Source organism: Pecten maximus, chromosome 19 (assembly GCF_902652985.1).
Source record: "Pecten maximus chromosome 19, xPecMax1.1, whole genome shotgun sequence".
Classification (NCBI taxonomy): domain Eukaryota; kingdom Metazoa; phylum Mollusca; class Bivalvia; order Pectinida; family Pectinidae; genus Pecten; species Pecten maximus.
Genome location: NC_047033.1, coordinates 16,726,993 through 16,741,754, shown reverse-complemented (window position 1 = coordinate 16,741,754; position 14,762 = coordinate 16,726,993). Strand labels below are relative to the sequence as shown.

At 36.7% G+C, this 14,762-nt stretch overlaps 2 protein-coding genes across 3 annotated transcripts in view; one reads left to right on the top strand and one right to left on the bottom strand.

Annotated features, from left to right (window-relative positions):
• The first annotated feature begins 18 nt into the window (after window positions 1–18).
• Window positions 19–7,374, top strand: LOC117317308 (ganglioside GM2 activator-like). The gene is made up of 4 exons (XM_033872094.1): window positions 19–352; window positions 1,936–2,128; window positions 5,702–5,918; window positions 7,137–7,374. Exons 1-4 carry the CDS (start codon window positions 265–267, stop codon window positions 7,281–7,283), a joined length of 645 nt encoding a protein of 214 aa, XP_033727985.1. The 5' UTR covers window positions 19–264; the 3' UTR covers window positions 7,284–7,374.
• LOC117317307 (RNA-binding region-containing protein 3-like) overlaps window positions 6,952–14,762 on the bottom strand; it is a 34,009-nt gene continuing 26,198 nt past the window's right edge. For both annotated transcript variants that reach the window (XM_033872092.1, XM_033872093.1), the window contains exons 13-15: window positions 12,122–12,180; window positions 9,592–9,724; window positions 6,952–8,330 (exon numbers count right to left, since the gene is read on the bottom strand). In XM_033872092.1, coding sequence (XP_033727983.1) covers window positions 8,298–8,330; window positions 9,592–9,724; window positions 12,122–12,180 — 225 coding nt within the window. In that variant the 3' untranslated portion in view covers window positions 6,952–8,297. The remainder of the gene's footprint in view (window positions 8,331–9,591; window positions 9,725–12,121; window positions 12,181–14,762) is intronic.

Here is a 14,762-nt window from a genome sequence, read left to right as displayed (position 1 = left end):
TTTGTGTTGTATGAGAGGAATCTAACAATGCCTGTATAGCGACTGTACCATAGCCTCGTTGTCAGGACCAGACGGAAACTGACCTGTTTAGTATTAATCGTGCGTATACAAAATGTAGATAATACTAAGATCATGAACTAGTTAGTTGACCTAAATCCTTGGATAGTGTTCCAAAGAACCGACTCGACGGTATTCTATCATCTGATAGTACTTTGTTCACGCATACACTACAGGCCAACGAGTCGTGGAACATTCGGATAAAAAATGTCGAGAATCACAGAGTTTTTAGTAATATGCAGTCTGCTGGTTTTAGTCAATGCGAAGCCTTTCACTTGGTCTAATTGTGCCACCAGTAAGTATCCACAGCAGCGTAGTCGGAAGCTGTTAAAAGATTTCTTTTAATACATTGCAAGTGTTATTGAATTTGAAGGTTTAAATAATGTTTATCATATAAAATTATGTATATTATACAGTTCCATACACGGGTTTGAACAGTATATCTTTGATTTAATGTTAGAGAGTGCTTGAAAAAATCGGACATAATTTTATAGGTAAGCATTTCACAAGACCTGCTTGCTTAGTGTACATAAATTCTATCCGATTGTCAGTGCCGGCTGATAAACTCCAAAATTCAATATTAGACAAATATTTTTTTTTATAAAGGCGACACATGTATACTCTTCATGTTTAATATGACCAAGTTACTGTACAGGACGTTTCAAAGGGAACAGTGTTATCTAAGATTTCACATGTTTGTTTTCTCATGGATTTGAGGTAGCCGTAGACAGTGGTCTAGCAAGTATATACGTAGTCTTTAAAACAGTATAAAGCATTAGAAAGTATCAGTAGAACATGTCCATTTATTTGTTTGATTTCATCTTCGACATACATGTACATGGATACCGAGAGTGTAACGTACGTTTGGATTTAAAAGTTTGTTTTCAGAAAATGAAATTCCAGGATTTATGTTTTTTTGATAATCTGTATACCCAAGGCTTTTGAAACTGATTATCTGTCGGAAGGTTATAAACATCTCTAATGTCTGAAATAGGGATGAATTAAATCGGCCAGAATTAACGTCCATAGGGATAATATCTGTTATTTATTTATTTATTGTTTACGCTGGGCTTTCCCCGTCTCTAGAAAATTAGAATTACAATTAAAATTGAGAATATAAAATAAGTTTTATAACTCTTACCAATAACTCTGGATTTTACACATACAGACTGTCCCAGTCTTGTTTGGGCGGAGGCACAGTGACCAACGGTCAGTATGTGGTAGCCTATATAGCCCTACTCTAATGTTGCAATTTTAAATACCAGCTTGAATGGATACAGAGTCAGATAAAAAAAAAAACAAAAAAAAACATAGAAATAAAAATCACGATTTCAGTTTCATTTTAGACTAGTTAGCAACCTGGACCATAGTTGCTCAGCTGAATTCTAATGCATGCACAACTTTTAGAATTTCAAAGATCTCTCTAATAGACCAACATTATAATTCTCATATTTATTTGTAATTAGTTCAAGGAGTTTAGATTACCAGACTTTAAGGCTGCACTTCACACCTGTGATGACCACACATGCAGGTGCCCGACTCTTGAAAAATAAATAGTTCTCCAAGAAGTTATACACACTTGTAGTACTGAGTGAAACCGTAGATAGAAGCAGGAGAAATACTATCTAGAAATGGAAAATTGCATGTAACAATTGATGATACACACTATAACAGCAAACCCTGGTACAGGGGTTAACGACGACAACATTAAATTCTTTTGCGCTTTATATAAATTGAAACCTCTTCACTCGATCCCCGAATAAGAAGTGCCTTTTCCTTGACCAAGATAGGATTATGTCTATATTTCGCACAAAACAAGAACACACACCTTATCTACGTCCAGTTTTGATTGATCTGATTTTATTTTTCAATTTTCAGCTCCCAATCCGGCTGTAGTCATTGACTTGATAGAGGTGACCCCTGACCCTGTCGAACTGCCCGGCGTTCTAAAACTTTCTGTGCGCGGAAACACGACTCGCGTTATTAACAGCGCCAAGCTGACAATCAGCCTTCATCGTGATACGTTCCTGCTCAGCGTCCCCATCCCATGCCTCTTGCATCTAGGATCATGGTATGTCATTTTTACATACGACAAAGTTGATATCTACTCCAGGAGAAATGTCCAGAGTTAAATAGCAAGTAGTTATGTAATAGCTATAAACATGTATATGACATCTGGTTTATTAAATAACATATCTTGGGTGTTTATATGAAAACTTATATAAAGTTTATGCACGGGCATCTGGTTAGTATTTACAGTAAAACAATGTAGCCCCTACTCCGACTAATATTTTTTCTATAAACACTTACCAGTTGCAGACGCCTGTGGTTTATGTGCGATATATTATAAGCATTTTGAAATGATCAACGCAGCTATTTCTAAGTAGGTCATTTCCAGAGACCGGCATTTCCTATTGACCAATGCAGCATGATATCATGATTAAACAGTTACTGTATTTTTCTCAATATATATTTGTGTAGTGATATTACTCAGGCCAGTGTAACTTATTGTCGAAAGTGATACACAGAGGTATATCAAAACCACGGAACCACTAGACATATCAACAAACATCGACACGTCTGACTTGACGTCTCGCGCAAGGAAATAGAATATTTCAAAACGAGACCACGGTATCGACCATAACATTTCCCCACGGTTTTGTTTTGTTTTACTTTCCTAATGGTCTTTGTTCACCTAATTCTCTCGAAACCTTGTGTCAGTAGTCGATATATATATCACGGAAATCGTGATAATGGGAACAATATCAAATGTAGGGGATGCAGGGATGTTGCTATCTAGAAAATTAACAGCAGGGAAGCTGAAATCACCACGCTAATCATACAGCTGATTGTAACCTGTTCCTATTGGTTTCATAGCCAGTAAAGATCGAGCAGTGACGTAGTAGTGACGTAGTACGTAGCGCCCCTGATTTCAAGATCTACAGGGTATAACCGATCGACATCCACATTACATATCGTCAATATAATTACAAGGTGAAATTCAAGGACTTTGCTAGCCCGAGTTTCCTCTGGCCCTGACACCATGTCTAGAGGGAAAAACTCGGGCTAGGACTTTGCAAGGTATCCGTTACCTGTTCTAATAAGATGTTCAATATAAGCGTAACCAGTCGGCCAATAGAGGGGTACAGTTTGTTCCAATAGAATGCCAATGATTTGTCGGAAGATCTGGTTACCAATCTCAAGAAAATTAAACATGAATTTCATAGTTGTGTACTTGTATCGCCGTTCGCATTTACATTTTTACAGGAAAAGCAAGGTCTCATTACAAGAGGACGAAGGTGTTCCTTACGTTTGTAATGGGGAATGGCAGTGTATGAGTAGAAAAAAATCCAACGTTTTCTTGAAAGAAAAGTTCTTTAGGAGCTTTCTTTCAAGACATCAATGAACAGATCTTTGAAGCTGTTCCAAATCCACACAATTCCTTTTCTGTCATTATCAGTTCCAAACAGAACTGCAGCTTTGACTTAACTGTACCAACAAAGGTGATATGAAGTTTAGATAAGGGTAGTTAAACAAACAGTCGAGCCAGCAAGAAAACGTTGTTTATACAGAAACCTTATGAACTTTAGGAATCCGATATAATCAAAGTACACCCCATGAATACATGACACCTAAATCGTTAGGGGTCTTATAGCAGCCAAGGTCATAGACGGGTCGAGAGATGATGGAACCGGACAGGACCACTTTAATGGATCAGTGTAATGAAATGTTGTGTGAATTAGGATACCTATCACATTATACTGCATTCTCGATACTGTAAACGTCAGCAATTTTCGCATTGAAAGCATTCAAATGATTTCGTTAATTGCTGTAAATTGCTGAAAATGCATCAATTTGTCATTGCGAATTATCTGGTTAGATCAAGTTATGCGCTCGAGTGTGCCAAAATAAATGTGTTTACAGCACTCCAGGCGCTGCGTTCACTTTCGCTCTTTGCACCCCTACACTATGTCATGCCGAAATCGAAGGCTCAGTCACAGTCATCTTGAGCATATGTACCTGTTGTAGGCTGTTATAACGTTAAATTGACGGGCTTTAACCATGATTGTCGCTCCTCAGCAATCCTCAAAAGGAAAGGACCAACCTAGTGATTGACCAGGATTTCTTGTCGCAAATCACATTTGCTCTGGCTTTTCCCACGAAACATTCTAGGGGTACATAGAGCCAAAATGAACGTAACTAGAGAATCGAGGATGTTTGTACCTACGAATAATTAACAATTTATACCACCAACTATAGTGTATATGGGCAAAGTCATAGTACCTCCAACCCTGCCACATTTTACTCCCGACCAGACAAGAAGTCCCTATCGTCAACTATTATAAATTAACATCGAGTAGATAGCTGTGCCTATCATTTTCACTCTGTGTTGTCTTGTTAATGGACGGAACCTGTGTGTCAGTTCTCGTTTGGTCGAATGTTCAACACATGGTCAAAGTGACGATACTGCTAAATATCGATCGCTTTAGGACAGAAAACCAACCTGTAGCGACAGATGAGATTTAATATGGTAACTTTCGTTCCCTAAATAAAAGACATAAACGGTAATTTACTTTCGCATGCATTGGATTACGACTTATCTTTATTCTCCCACGACACTAAACTGTGTGACGGCAGGGGTGAGCCACAGGGGCATGTCTAGTTTTATATTACAAAAAATAGTCAGAAATACCAATATATATAGGTATTTCTGACTATTTTTTTGTAATATAAAACTAGACATGCCCCTGTGGGTGAGCCAACATAATAACGATCGATTCTTATGATTGCTTGTCAAAAATGGCATATTGCAGTCACATGCTTCCTGTGCCAACAGATAAATTTTTATTATGCAAGGTTCATATGTTTTTTACATTTCCTCTTGAACACAGGAATACAAGTGATTAATATATTTGCAGCCAAAAAGCTATTAAATTTTCCCGTCCAGCTGTTGACATATATCATTCGACCAATAATATGAAAGCTTTCTACCCGTAGTATCACTGTCATAGATGAACGAAACAACTACATGGCACAGTTTAATTAATGCATTGTCCATACTGTATCTAACTCTCAATTTCCATCGAAAGGCTATATCTTAAGACTTGTACCATAATTAGAGTGTTCATGCACGACTCAAATAACCACAATAGACTTCAAACAATAATGGGGGTACAGGGGAATGTAATCCAAAGATTTCTGTTTGATCGGCTTTTTAAAAACTTGATATGGCGGATTTAATCCGAAGATTTCTGTAACTGTATCGGTCTACTCGGCCCCTATCAGATTTTTAAATGGCCGACAAAACCAGAGTTTTTTCTCCCAAGTTTGGGATGAGGCCTTTTTGCCTCATTTTGGAAGAAAATTGGTGAATTTGGAAAGAGTTTTTCAGGGGTAAACGGCTAATTTTGGGAATTTGGCCTAAATAGGAAATAATTTCAATTGGAAATGGGGCCAATTATCGGTCAAAAAAGTCTTTAGAAAAAGCCTATAAAACATCAGAACTCTTCAGGTTTTAGGAGGCACGTAACTGAACTCAAATGGATGCTGGAACTTGTTAAATTACATTAATTTCTTTCTAAATATAAAATACCCCCATCCCATTAGAATCACAGCCATATTGATTCAACTTTCTGTCTTTCAGTGAGTACACCGACCTTTGCTCTCTCTTGAATACGATGGAAACAGAGAACTGGGCGTCGATTACAACAGGCCTTGCTACACAGATGAAAACCATGCTGACTTCAGCCGGCATCAGGGTTGACCCTGGACTATGTCCACTTCAAGTCACCTCTCTTAACCTGCACGAATATACCATAAATCTCCCACAGATTCCGTCAGTTCTCAGCTGGGTGGCGTCAGTAAGTATATTAGTTATTAAAGTACAAGTTCATAGTCACTGGGACAGTCCCATAACAAGTTAACTCACCTCTAATGAAAACGTCAACGAACAAGTTACCTCCCCTTCCATGAAAGTGCCTATTAACCAATGTTCTCCCTTAAATGAAAACACCCTATAACAAGTAACCCCGCCTTCAATGAAATCGTCTCTTAACAAGTGTTACCTCACCTTGAATCACAGGTGCCTGACTCATTCTAAAAAATAATATCATATATTCTAAGAGTACATATAAATGAGAATATATGTACTCTTATATGTTATTATTTTATAAAACGAGTAAGGCACCTGTGCTTCAATGAAATAGTCCCTTAACAAGTAACCTCCCCTTCAATGAAATCGTCTATGAACAAGTTACCTCACCTTCAATGAAACCGTATACTAACAAGTAACCTCCCCTTCAATGAAAACGCCTAACACGACTCCCCTTCAATGAAACCGGCATTTAATAAGTTAACTAACCTTCAAGGAGACCGTCCAATAACAAACTACCCCTTCAATGAAAACGCCTATTTAAAAAAAAACAAAAAAAAAACTCCCCGCTTCAATGAAAACGCCAAATAACAAGTAACCTCGCCTTCAAAGATGAAACCGCCAGTTAACAAGTTAATTTCCCTTCACTTAAACTGTCAATTAACACAATTAACAATAAACATGTACATCCCTTCAATGAGACAGTCTATTAACAAGTAAACTTCCCTAGTTCAATGACACTGCCAATTGTCAAGTTACCTCCCCTTCAGTCAGAGACATGTGTGTGATATACATGTCTCTACTTCAATGAAACCGCCAAGTGTAACTAACCCCTCCTTTAATGAAAACATCTATTAACAATGTGGAAGGAAACTTATAGTCCCCCAGTTTCACCGGTTGGAGACTAACAAGTTACCTCCCCTTCAATGAATTGTGACTGTTTAACTAAGTGACATCTATTGACCTGTTATTCTTCCTTATTCGGATGCTTTGTGAAATAAGGAAAACATCAACACATAGGCTAAAATTACAAACTACATCAACTTCATTTCTGTTTAGAAACAGTGAATGTGGATTTGTATTACTTGTACATGTACCTGCAAAAATTAAATATTATGTTATCAGTTGTTAATGCCAGACTTATCTCCCTTTAATCATATAAGTTTATATGATTGACCTTGATTTATTGATGTAATTTTTCTTACAGGGAGACTATTCGATAAAAGTAACAGTCGATGACACAACCACCAACGAAAACTTGCTATGTCTTGATCTTGGAGTGACACTGACAAAATCATCCGAATGCACAGGATGGTTGTGTGGGCGAAGGAAGAGGGACACTCTCAAAAACTAACAAGCTATAAGGGATGTAACAAAAGACAAGATACTTAAATTTGTTTTCTATTGCATTTTTTTTTGTCCCTAAATAAACTGATGCATGCAAATATATGTATTGTGTAGATGGATTCAGTAAGCAAAGACATTTGGACAAGTATATATTCAGTTACTGGCCATGGGTAATAGCTCTTTTTCATCCTCAGTCGAAGAACAATGGAATCCACTTTCAGGATAAATAAGTTTTTATCCTCCTTTATCATTACCACATAGATTTCTTAGCAGTGAGCAGGAAACATCTTTAGAACTCCATGTTTCTACACAGGTATTGTCATGTTCTGACCTCCAGTCACCACCTGGCAAAACTTTTGGTTCTCAAGTGTTATCATGTTCCTATCCTTTGCTACCACTTGGCAACACTTATGGTACTCTTCTAGTGTTATAATGTTCAGATCCCTGGCTAACACTTAGCGACACCTTTGGTACTTCTCTAGTGTTATCATGTAGAGATCCCTGGCCAACACTTAGCAACACCTTTGGTACTCCTCAGGTGTTATCATGTTCAGATCCCTGGCTAACACTTAGCGACACCTTTGGTACTTCTCTAGTGTTATCATGTTCAGATCCCTGGCTAACACTTAGCAACACCTTTGGTACTTCTCTAGTGTTCCTGGCCAACACATAGCAACACCTTTGGTACTCCTCTGGTGTTATTACGTTCACATTTCAGGTCATCATTTGGCAACACATTTGGTACTTTTTGGGTTTATCATGTCCATGTCCCTGACCAATTAAGATCTCATTGGAACTCCTTGGGTGTGTTCATATCCTTGGTCACAAAAGAACGCCTGTAATACACCCCAATACTTCTGAGGTGTTGTCCACACCCCTATGAGGGTACTTTGATGCCCCTGTGTTATCATAGGGCAGTTCTTAGCATATCTCGGTACCTGATCTAGGAATTCCATCGTCACAAGGAAATCAAATCATTTTGTCCCTGAACATTCAGCATCTTTATCACTGATATCTCATTTCAGTCTTTTGCCTTTGCTGATCTTGCAAATTGCTGGGAAATGAGTTAAGGCATTTTCAAATTAAAACATAAAAAATAAATCTAGAACATCAACACTGACCTGCAATAGTTACCTATAATTACATGTACATTCTATAATGCATTTTTTCTAGTAATAATATTCATGATAAATTTCATGATTATGTATATATAACATTATATATCATTGAATTAGATTGGTTGTTTAAAAGTACTCTACTTGTAACTTTAATGCTTTGGAAGAATCAACAGGTAGTATTTTGTAATTCATTTCGAAACAAATAAAAAATAACATAATATATATTGCACGTAACTTTTGACCTCACTGTTCAGCTATGAAGCAAACTGTAGATATTATTGTGTCCATTATAAATATGAATTTTATTCATTTAACAACTGCAAATCAAGTAATAGAACCCGATATTAATCAGGCTTTTTGGTACGGATGGAAGCGCAGAAGGGGTTTTACTGTGGGAGGAAACCGGAGTATCTGGAGAAAACCCATGTGGTCAGGCAGCTTGTGACCCTATACTTTTTCACATCTGACCAAGGAAAAGAAACTCTAGCCGACTAGGTGTAAGGCATGTGTGCCACCGACCACCCAGGTTTTCAAATTATTTGTTTTTTCCCACCTAGGGAAAAGACGGATCTCAGGTGACTTCATTCTAAAATTGTCATCACTCACATGCAATAAAATGACTTTACAGTATTTGTATGGTAGTAAGACAATCAATCACCCATTGCTCTCTGAAAAGTCAATGAGTGATACTAAAGTTGGATGCAAGGATGATCAATTGTTTTCTTCACCAACAGGTTCTGTATAGATATAACTTATCCCAAATCACAGGTGTGTAGTCAAGACTACAATTAATCATCACAAATTACAGGTGGGCAGCCAAGACTACAACTTATGATCATAAATTACAGGTGTGCAGCCAAGACTACAACTTAAAATTATGATCACACATTACAGGTGTGCAGCAAAGACTACAACTTATGATCACACATTACAGGTGTGCAGTCAAGATATCTATCAATAAGAATGGAACCCCTGATTTCACATTAAGAAAAAAGCTGTTGATATCTGATCGACATAAGTAAAACTTGGACCATCTGAATAAAGATTAAGAAATTGTTCGGATATCAAATATGATAGGCAGGATGGAAGAATGTAATGAGTCATTAAACCGATAACCAACCACCTCTATGCCAGGTCAACAGAGCTATGCAAAGTGAAAAATAAAATTTGTTTTCAAAAAGTTTCAAACAAGGATACAACCACCATGGGTTTAGCGTTGATAACATAGCCATTGGTTTCTTTTAGTGCACGACCCGCAGCCTCCTCTGTGGGAAAGGTCACAAAGGCTTGACCTTTCATACGACCTTCCTTCATCAGTCTTACATCAAACCTGAAGGTCAAATACAAGGTAACATTACATGTATAATCATACATATATAATAAACATGGGCCTCAACAGTCATTTCTCATAAAACAGCAGAATATAGAAGAACAACATGTAAAGAATTCTACAGCTGTATGTAGATTTCTGAGAGTTTTACCTGTTTTGTAGAAATTTTATCTGAACTGGCGCTCAATGACCTTGAATTCAGTGTTTCTACATTCTATATTATTATTAATTATTTTTAAAGAACAGTTCATTTTTACTGTATCCTCAAAATAGTGATTTTTTTTTAAGAAGAAATAATTTCTTTAAAACAATCATTCATTATGTTATAAACATAATAAAGACCGTTACTAATGTCCCCTCAAACAATAAGAACATAACAATTCAGAGAATTACAGTCTCCAACCGCATACAGGTGAAAGTTCAAAATGTAGGTCAGAGTGACTCATTTTTGGTACAGGACACATTGCCTAACCTAAGTGAAATCCTGCATAAGCAGAAATTCCAGTTACGAGTAGTATAGGAGACAGCCTAACAAGCTTCATCTTTGATGTTCTGGTAGGTAAAAGTCGAAATGTAGGTGAGAGTGACCATTGTAGAGTGACCTACAATGTTCCTTTGATATAGAACACATTACCTAACCTTGGTGAACTTGTATCCTAAGTATGAAGTTCCAGTGATGAGAAGTGAAGGAGATAGAGCCCAAACAATCTTAAACTTTGATGCAGGTCAAAGGTCAAGAGTGACATATAATGTACTTTTATCCAGGACACATCGCTTATTGACCTAGGTGAACTCGTGCCCCAATTGTAAAGTTCCAGTGAAAATAGCTCCACCTTTGATATAGGTCAAAGGTCAACTTGTAGGTCAGAGTGCTGTACCTTTAATACATGACACAGCTGCCTCACCTGAAACTCCAGTGATAGATAGTGTGGGAGTTTAAGTATAGCCCAGAAAATCCAGTCTGGTTAAACCTGCCTAGATTTATACTAAAACATTATATTATAGCCCAGAAAATTTAGTCTGGTTAAACCTGCCTACATTAACTAAAACATTATATTATAGCCCAGAAAATCTAGTCTGGCTAAACCTGCCTACATTAACTAAAACATTATATTATAGCCCAGAAAATCTAGTCTGGCTAAACCTGCCTACATTTATACTAAAGCATTATATTATAGCCCAGAAAATCTAGTCTGGCTAAACCTGCCTACATTTATACTAAAACATTATATTATAGCCCAGAAAATCTAGTCTGGTTAAACCTGCCTACATTAACTAAAACATTATATTATAGCCCAGAAAATCTAGTCTGGCTAAACCTGCCTACATTAACTAAAACATTATATTATAGCCCAGAAAATCTAGTCTGGCTAAACCTGCCTACATTTATACTAAATTATTATATTATAGCCCAGAAAATCTAGTCTGGCTAAACCTGCCTACATTTATACTAAAGCATTATATTATAGCCCAGAAAATCTAGTCTGGCTAAACCTGCCTACATTTACTAAAACATTATATTATAGCCCAGAAAATCTAGTCTGGCTAAACCTGCCTACATTAACTAAAACATTATATTATAGCCCAGAAAATCTAGTCTAGGTAAACCTGCCTACATTTATACTAAAGCATTATATTATAGCCCAGAAAATCTAGTCTGGCTAAACCTGCCTACATTTACTAAAACATTATATTATAGCCCAGAAAATCTAGTCTGGCTAAACCTGCCTACATTAACTAAAACATTATATTATAGCCCAGAAAATCTAGTCTGGTTAAACCTGCCTACATTTACTAAAACATTATATTATAGCCCAGAAAATCTAGTCTGGTTAAACATGCCTACATTTACTAAAACATTATATTATAGCCCAAAAAATCTAGTCTGGTTAAACCTGCCTACATTTACTAAAACATTATATTATAGCCCAGAAAATCTAGTCTGGTTAAACATGCCTACATTTACTAAAACATTATATTATAGCCCAAAAAATCTAGTCTGGTTAAACCTGCCTACATTTACTAAAACATTATATTATAGCCCAGAAAATCTAGTCTGGTTAAACCTGCCTACATTTATACTAAAACATTATATTATAGCCCAGAAAATCTAGTCTGGCTAAACCTGCCTACATTAACTAAAACATTATATTATAGCCCAGAAAATCTAGTCTGGTTAAACCTGCCTACATTTACTAAAACATTATATTATAGCCCAGAAAATTTAGTCTGGTTAAACCTGCCTACATTAACTAAAACATTATATTATAGCCCAGAAAATTTAGTCTGGTTAAACCTGCCTACATTTACTAAAGCATTATATTATAGCCCAGAAAATCTAGTCTAGGTAGACATGTGTACATTTATTAAAACATTATATTATTAATAATTACTTACATGTTTTTATGAAGCTCTGATTGCCAGTTCACATACTGTCCATAAAGGTTGACAATATCCTGAAAAAAAACATCAATATACACTGAAAGAAATGGCTGATCAGGTATTATTCACAGATTTTAAACTGAATAATTGATTCAACTTTAAATTAAACAAAAGTTGACAATATCATGAAATTCAAAATAGAACAGAAAGTACTGGCTGAGGTATTAAAGGGGTATTCCTTCGTTTTAATAAAGTTTAGGTCGTTAAAATTAAACTTACAGGAAAATATGTATTTTTCTCAAGTTGTAAAAGTTATAATCTTTCTATTAACAAGAGGCCCAGGGGCCTTAACGGTCATCTGACTCTAAATTAAAAACCTTATATAATTGTAGTATGTATTCTCTGTAGCAAGTATATATTGGCACCGTTTGCCATGGTGGCCATCTTGGATTTCTGACCGACCCAATAAATAACAACACTTGGTAAGGACATCTCAGGATCATTTCTGGTAAGTTACAGCTGAATCCCATTGGGGGAATTTGAGAAGAAGTTTAAAATAGGCATTGTTCAGGATAACCATGATTGCACAATCATGTTACAAATAGCCGCCATGGCTGCCAAGTCAATGATTTTATGAGGCGGAAAAATATTAACACTTTGTTGGCACTCCTTCCTTAAAATCCTCACCAATTTCCAACTCAAAGGCACCAGTGGAACTGGAGAAGAAGTTTAAAATGTGTTTTTCAAGATGGCTGCCATGGTGGCCATCTTGTATTTCAGACCAACCCGAAAAATAACAACACTTGGTCGGCATCATATCAGGATCATTTCAGGCAAGTTTCAGCTTAATAGCACTGGTGGAACTGGAGAAGAAGTTTAAAATGTGTTTTTCAAGATGGCAGCCACGGCGGCCATCTTGAATTTCGGACCGACCCGAAAAATAACAACACTTGGTCAGGATCATATCAGGATCATTTCAGGCAAGTTTCGGCTTAAAAGCACTGGTGGAACTGGAGAAGAAGTTTAAAATGTGTTTTTCAAGATGGCGGCCACGGTGGCCATCTTGGATTTCGGACCGACCCGAAAATAACAACACTTGGTTGGCATCATATCAGGATCATTTCAAGCAAGTTTCAGCTTAATAGCACTGGTGGAACTGGAGAAGTAGTTTAAAATGAGTTTTTCAAGATGGCGGCTATGGCGGCCATCTTGGATTTCGGACCGACCCGAAAAATAACAACACTTGGTCGGCATCATATCAGGGTCATTTCAGACAAATTTCAGCCCAATAGCACTGGTGGAACTTGAGAAGAAGTTTAAAATGTGTTTTTCAAGATGGCGGCTATGGCGGCCATCTTGGATTTTGGACCGACCCGAAAAATAACAACACTTGGTCAGGACCATCTCAGGATCATTTCTGGCAAGTTTCAGCTCAATAGCACTGGTGGAACATGAGAAGAAGTTTAAAATGTGTTTTCAAAATGGCGGCTATGGTGGCCATCTTGGATTTCGGACCGACCCGAAAAATAACAACACTTGGTCAGGACCATCTCAGGATCATTTCAGGCAAGTTTCAGCTCAATCCCACTGGTGGATTGATTTTGAGAAGAAGTTTGAAATGTGAAAAGTTTACGCACGGCGGACGGCGGACGGCGCACGACGACGGACGAAACATGATGACTATAGGTCATCCTGACCCTTCGGGTCAGATGACCTAAAAAGGCAGATTTCTCTCAAGATAAAATAAACCTCTTTGAGTATTAAGTCCTGAAAATTCTGAATTCAACCCTAAGTACCACAAAGACATACAGTATTTTTATACAATATACCTTTTTCCTATACATTTCGGCGTTAAGTTCATTACATGTAGACACAAACACTAATATAATCATCGTTCGGACATATATTTCAATAATAGAAATGATGCATGTTTCTGATGTGCGAACGAAGGAAGGCCCCTTTAAGCATAGAATTAACTCAAAAATGAAGAACTGATTCCACTTGATTAAGGTAAAGGCTGACCAATTCCTGAATAAAACAGCAAGTTTTATTCAATATTTTATTGTTACACTAGTAATGTAGAATCTTGTGATAGCATTTCTATGTAGATTCATGATGTATACATCATTATTCTATACTTATACTAGCTTCTGAAATAGGCTGGAATAGTATACCTTAATATGATACTCATATATGTACTGGGTATGTAGCAAAACTAGTGTTAAAAGTGCACAGAGATTTCAGTATTCAAACCCTGAGTGATGTACTTTTGGGAAACCTTATATCTATTTCAGTTAAATGAAATTTGAATCTATCATCAAACTCCGTCATAATTGTCATTAAATTAAATGATTTTAAATTCAGTAACTTCTATTGAGGTCAATACAGCACAATGCATCCTCAAAATTATGCTTTTCACCAGCACACCTGGAATATATTTTGGCTATATCAATGGTTCAGTCACCACCGTCTTGTGGATAAAACAAACAAGCTAGATTTTTAATCTTTTGATGTACATCAAACAAATCTTGATGTTACTATCTTTTAGATCTGCTGTCTTTGAACCTGGTAGCCTCTGTGATTCTCAAAAAGAAATGAATCAGCTGAATTAGTGATTGGTCAGATTTTCCCTCTGACACAAAGTTAATCCAATAGA

What these genes read in the sequence shown, in the direction of transcription:
- LOC117317308 (XM_033872094.1), top strand. Translation starts at nt 265, where the DNA reads ATGTCGAGAATCACAGAGTTTTTAGTAATATGCAGTCTGCTGGTTTTA. An exon ending in TTGGTCTAATTGTGCCACCA is followed by an intron (nt 353 to 1,935) that starts GTAAGTATCCAC and finishes TTCAATTTTCAG; the next exon opens with CTCCCAATCCGGCTGTAGTC. An exon ending in TTCTCAGCTGGGTGGCGTCA is followed by an intron (nt 5,919 to 7,136) that starts GTAAGTATATTA and finishes TTTTTCTTACAG; the next exon opens with GGAGACTATTCGATAAAAGT.